The sequence below is a fragment of the Pygoscelis adeliae genome, unplaced genomic scaffold, assembly GCF_000699105.1.
Source record: "Pygoscelis adeliae isolate BGI_AS28 unplaced genomic scaffold, ASM69910v1 Scaffold13, whole genome shotgun sequence".
In the NCBI taxonomy this organism is placed as follows: Eukaryota; Metazoa; Chordata; class Aves; order Sphenisciformes; family Spheniscidae; genus Pygoscelis; species Pygoscelis adeliae.
Window position 1 is genome coordinate 4,702,449 of NW_008824499.1, and position 5,907 is coordinate 4,708,355.

At 41.2% G+C, this 5,907-nt stretch overlaps 1 protein-coding gene across 1 annotated transcript in view; it reads left to right on the top strand.

Moving 5' to 3' along the window:
- The window catches only part of IGF1R (insulin-like growth factor 1 receptor), a 245,803-nt gene that overhangs the window by 198,184 nt on the left and 41,712 nt on the right, over window positions 1-5,907 (top strand). The window contains exons 3-4 of the mRNA XM_009321543.1: window positions 2,154-2,466; window positions 5,062-5,207. Coding sequence (XP_009319818.1) covers window positions 2,154-2,466; window positions 5,062-5,207 — 459 coding nt within the window. The remainder of the gene's footprint in view (window positions 1-2,153; window positions 2,467-5,061; window positions 5,208-5,907) is intronic.

Consider the following 5,907-nt stretch of genomic DNA (forward strand, 5'->3'; position numbering starts at 1 on the left):
TCTGCAAAAATTTTCTTAATTTGGCCTGCGTGTGATATTTGTGCTACCTGGGCAGGCATTGGCCATCCCCATGCTCCTACCTCCTTGTTCTCATAGTCTCCCCCCTCCACCCCCCTTCTACTTTTCTGCCTGTTTTCACTCTGAAAAAAATGAATAGACAGGTATGGAGCAGCGCTGTTGGGTTTTAACAGCAGTATGTGCAAGGAAAGGGTTGCAGGGTTAAGTAATGTTTCTTTTCTGATTAGAAAAGACAGATGAGCTCTTGGGCGACCTCAGTCCTACCTTCTCATGCAGTAGACCTGCTGCATTCAATTCAGTGTATCCAAGCTATCTTTAATGCAAGCTTGTTGTGTTAGGTGTACGTTGCTACATACGTGCAAGTAATAACACTGTCAGATATTGTAAGCAAGTCTGATGATGATACTTAATAGCTACCTGCTAATATAGGGGAGATACTGTTAAGGCTGTCAGGTTACGTGGGGAGTTACCGGCAGGTTGAATTTCCTCCACAAAACCTTTCTTAGCCTTAATTGTATAAGGAGAACCCAACTTGGTACCTTGGTAACTTTGCAAGTTGGCAGCCAGGGCTTAAAATAAAAACTGAATAAAATTAAGCAAGATCAATATAGAACCATTTTGATAAGAAATGCAAAATTCTCTGATGGCAGTTTTACAAGTCCTTTTCAAGGTGAACACTACCTTAAAGCTGGCAGAAAATGGCTTCTTATAATCAAAACTTGACATAGGATGTCTAGATCCTGATGCAGAGCTGTGAACAGTTTTTCTTCTTTTTTTTTTTTTTTTTAATTATTGTCTTGTGTCATAATTGGGATGCTCTGCTCAATAGCACTGTAAAAACATACTGGAAAGCCTAGATCTCATCATGGGAGGAGGGAAGGGATCAAGATTTTAGGGTGTTTAGTCCTGCATTAAAACAACACTGTAGTTGCAAACTGAAAGAGAAATTGCAATGCAGAACTTCGGTAGAACTATTACAGTTCCTTAAAACACTGTCTTTCTCTGCAGGCTGGGCTCTGCTGCTTCCGTGTTCATTTTGGGATATTACGTTCTTTGCTGGTTATATGCTTTTTGCTCAAATCATTCAGTTTAAATGTCTTGTGGTGCTTTGCTTGGATTTTGTTGTAGTTGTACTACTGAAATTTTGTTTTATGCTGTTATTATTGGTACTGTGTTTTAGCGAAGTTAGAAAGTGGAAAACAGCTACTTAATGCAAACCAGATTTCCTATCTGTGTTTGTTTACAGAGCCTCTGGCACACAGCTCACATGGCTAAAAGGCCATACAATGCTGTAATCAAAATGTTGTTGTTACATAAATATAATGCTGCCACTTCTTTTGATGTAACAGTGGTGAGCTTGTCTGCTGATGATTCTGCTCTTTGTTCGTGTCTTCCAAGCTGAAATGCTTTCACGTAAAACGAATGTCTCCATAAATTTGCACCCCATTTTTTTTCTCCCTTTCATATTTTGTTCTCTGAACCCAGAATTTGGGGATAAGGCAGAATTCTGTTACGCTCTTCAGGGGAAAATAGTAGCTCCATGATTCCACAGTAGTTGATATGTACCATCTGTACTTTATTAAACCTCATTTTGCATACATAAGCAACATTGGGAAGCAACATTGGGATGCTACACTGGGGTCAACCTAACCATGTGTGCTACAATATAGCAGTGCTTTATTGTACAAGTGTAATTAAGTTGTTTAAAGGAAGCTTGTTTTCTTGCCAGTAAAAGACCAATTTGAAGTACAAATAAGAAAGACAAGAAATGCTTAGAAAGACAATAAGCACTCAAAAAAAAAAAAAATACTAACCATAATACTAGGGCTGTGGAATAGGTTCCAGTACTTGGCTGTTTCCATTATCCTTATGTTGATCTTGCTTTCAGCAGTTTTCCTTATTATTTAATTGGCTCATGTTACAAATTTGATCTGAGAAAAAGATATTTTCAGGCAACTAAAACTGAGAAAAACAGAATTTAATTTGTCAGTTTTACAGGAGTTGGTTCTTTTGCAGAGATACTCTAGAGCCCAGGGAATGAAAGCAGAGTGTTGTATGGATTGGGGTTCTTCCTTTAATGCTGTTCACTTTATTTAATAGCTGTTGTTCATGCTACCTTGCTTTCTGTTTTGCAGTGTGCCCCAGCTCATGTGGCAAGCGAGCCTGCACAGACCAAAATGAGTGTTGCCATCCCGAATGCTTGGGGAGCTGCACGGCGCCTGACAACAACACTGCTTGCGTGGCCTGCCGCAATTACTACTACGAAGGAGTCTGCATGCCTACCTGCCCTCCCAACACCTACAAGTTCGAGGGCTGGCGCTGTGTGACTAAAGAGTTTTGCTCCAAAGTCCCTGCCACCGAAACAAGTGAATATGAGAGGTTTGTGATTCACAACGACGAGTGCATGGCAGAATGCCCCTCTGGATTCATACGCAACGGCAGCCAAAGGTAATGCATGCAGCTTCTGGAAGCTCCGTCGGAGTTGTCGTCTTTGGGTTTTTCCACCCCCTATTCTGTGGCAGCTTGTGATGCAAATTACATTAGGTAGAACATACAATGGGGAATTGCATGACTTCCTGGTTAGATGAATTTACCATTGAAAGGTCTGATTGTGTGTGGTCCTGTGCGTTGTCAGTTGCCACTGAGTCTTCTGAAGGACTTGAGGAGGTCAGTACAATGCAGAACTGGGTCTTCAAGTAGACAGTAACAAAATGAAAGTGAAAGCCCAGGAACACAAGGTTGGAGGTTGGCCGATGACCATTATCACACAGAACAAAACTGTAGGAGTTACCTTGCTTCGCATATTATTTGCTTTATGTGTGCTTGCGTTTTAGACACATGTATTTTTCAGTGCATTTAATTTTATTTCCCTTTTTTCGCTGTTTCCAGAAGATAACAATGGTGTTTTAGAAGGGAGCAATCATGTAGATGGTGACAAAAATAATGCAGCAGCTGACGATTTTATACAGAATAATTTCTTGCAAGAATATCACTCACCTCTTATTTAATTCTAGCAGTTGGAGTGATGCGTGCTTACGATTTTCTTACTTTGCCAGTGGTTTAAGCAAACAGCCGTAGTTGCCTACTGACCCTTGGAAGTCATAGACTTTGAGTAAAGGACAGTCAGTATGCTAAAATTCATAGTGCCTCAGTACTATGCTAAAAAGATGTCTTCATAGGCTGTTCTAAGATGTTGGGTTTTTTGGAAAGGTGGTTGTGATGATACCTGCACCAGTTGTGTGTCTGTGCATGCATGTCATCCATCCGTTCAGTCGAATAGTAAGGCAGTCTCTGGTTGACGCTTGGGTGTAAGCAACTTAACACTGCCTTTGCTCGAATCCAGATATTTACCTGAGAAATGTTTCTTTTATTATCTACTTGAGCTTGTAGTACCAGCTGTTTGAACGGCTTACACTGAAGTGCGTGACCATCCTATCTTATCTCAGTGTTGTGCTCTGCTGCAAAGATTGAAGGGAGCTGTAACTCAAGGCTAGTAAATGTTTTGTTCCCCAGAGGTGGTGTTAACAAATAGTTGCAAATGGAAAGCATTTCCAGCATTCTTTGTACATTTAGTTGAATGCCTCTTGCTTGTGTCTGCAGCTTTTAGTGGTTTGTGGCATGTTATAGTGCAGGATTTTGAAATAGGAGCTTACTACTAAGAAAAAGAAGCTGCTTTTATTGTTTATGCATGAAAAACTGTTGTTATCAATTTACATGTTTCTTTAAGCCTCAGAAGAAAATGGGTTCAGTTTCTTTTAGAAAGAATAAATAGTAAGTCCATGTTCACCAGTGTTGTCAGGAGCCTTTGTCTTTGGAGCTGGGTTTGGTTTTTTGTTTTTCATTTTTCCCCTCTAAAGTGATAAGGTGGAGTAAGTAATAATGAAATACAAAGGAAAGTGCTAGAATAAATTGAAAAATAAAAATGGCCTTGAATTAGGAGAGACATTAACTAGGAGGAGTGATCAGAGGGCATGTTTTGTGCACACATGAAGTGTTCAATTTTGAGATGAGTATGCAGACAGTATAACATGGAGCCTTTAAAAAGCTGCTGTAGCCAAAGGCTAGGCTGGCCTGAGTTCTTGTTCCTTGAGTTTGGCCACTAAAAAATGCTTATGAATGCTTGTGAGTATAAGAAGCAGGAAAAATGAGCCTGTGCTTCAGTGTTTCCTCCCAGCTTCTGGCAATCCGATTTCTCTGAGTTCGGGGCTGTGTCTGTCTTGGTGTTTTATAGTCACTGGTGGACCTGTTCTCTTTCCATCTGTGTAATCCATTTCGAACCTGCTTAGACTTCTGACCCGTCTTTCCCAATGCCTGTTGCAAATTAGTTTTGCCTTGCATCAAGATGCATCCTTGTGTTTGTTTAAACTTTCTGCTTTTAATACCTCTTCAGCTATAAGAAATAGTGACTAATTCACTGCTCGCTTTCTCCATGTCACTCATGACTGTATGCTCCCACAGTTGTCTTTCGCCAGTTAAAACGGCCAGGAGCATGGAATTCCCTAGTGCTGAGCTTCAAATGTTGGTTTAAGGGCATGGAGACAGTCAGCTTTATAAGAACTTGAACAATATTTTCCCATCTCCAGTTCCTGGCTGGCCTATTTTTGGAGGTTGGGCCTGGATTAGCACGAAACTTCACAGCACTCTGAGGCTGTCTGCGTACATGAGAAGGGTGGTCTTTCTGGGTATAATTAAGTTAGAGTAAATGCACAAATGCAAGGGTACTGGGTTTTACCTGAAGTGCCTTCGACTTTGGAAGGAACACAAAGCCTTTCAGAAGCTGGCAGACAGTGGGTATGGGTCCATTCGTTCACTCCCGTGTTGCTGTAAATGGGAGGTACGATGCTCCAGCCTCTCTGGAGTCCAGCGGGCAAGTGTGCTAAGTTATCTGCAGCCCTCTGCAAAAGTATGGTAACTTTCATTCTAGCTTGAATGATTTGTCTAAGCTTTAGAGAGAAATGTCTTTCAAAATTTAACTCAAAGCAGTCTGTAGACTCAGACTTGTGTATCATTGCTTATTTTCAGTCTCCCTTTCTTTCCTAACAGCATGTTCTGCAGTCCTTGTGAGGGGCCTTGCCCCAAAATTTGTGAGGACGGGAAAACGAAGACCATTGACTCTGTCACATCAGCACAAATGTTACAGGGATGCACAATTCTCAAAGGAAATCTGCTGATTAACATCCGTCGTGGAAGTAAGTGATTGCCCTCTCTTTATGAACCTCTGATAAGGCTGCTTTTAATATTTTTCCTTTTGTCTGTCAGCATAATGATAAGAACATTAAAAACTCAGCAAACTGTTTGGTTTCCAGTCCCATAGTAGTGCTCCTGTTTGATTTGGCCCACTGTAGCCCCATTCTCCAACATGCGGATGGAATAGGTATTCAGCTACCAAGTTATAAGGCAGCGAAAGCTGGGGTTTTTGTTAGCTTTTTTGGCAGGACAGGGAGCCAGGATTAGGCAGTGAGATGAACGGTAGTCCCAAAGGAATAATAAAGGCCCAAGAAGGTGGAAAAGCCAGAAATCCTTGCATCTGTGTAGGTAAATAACTTGTCTGCAAGTAGGGCGTGGCACTGTAGGACTGCATATCCTCACATTTTAAGGCAAGGTGTGGTGCCTTGCTAAAACATAGAATCCAGAGTGCTGAGAGCTCATATGAAGCCTAGCACTGTGCCTCTGGATGGTCATCATTAGTGAGCTGGCCACCTTTGTAGCATGTCTTGAACAAGCTCTGGATTAAATTTGTCAGAGCAGTGATTCATCAGCCAGGGAAGTGTTGACAGTTGATGAGCTCTTAAAAGCAGAGTAAAAATCACTGTTAGTTTTTATTGGAAATGTATCTCCCTATGGAAGGTCCCTTTTGGTTTCATGAATAAGGTTGAAAGATTGAGATAT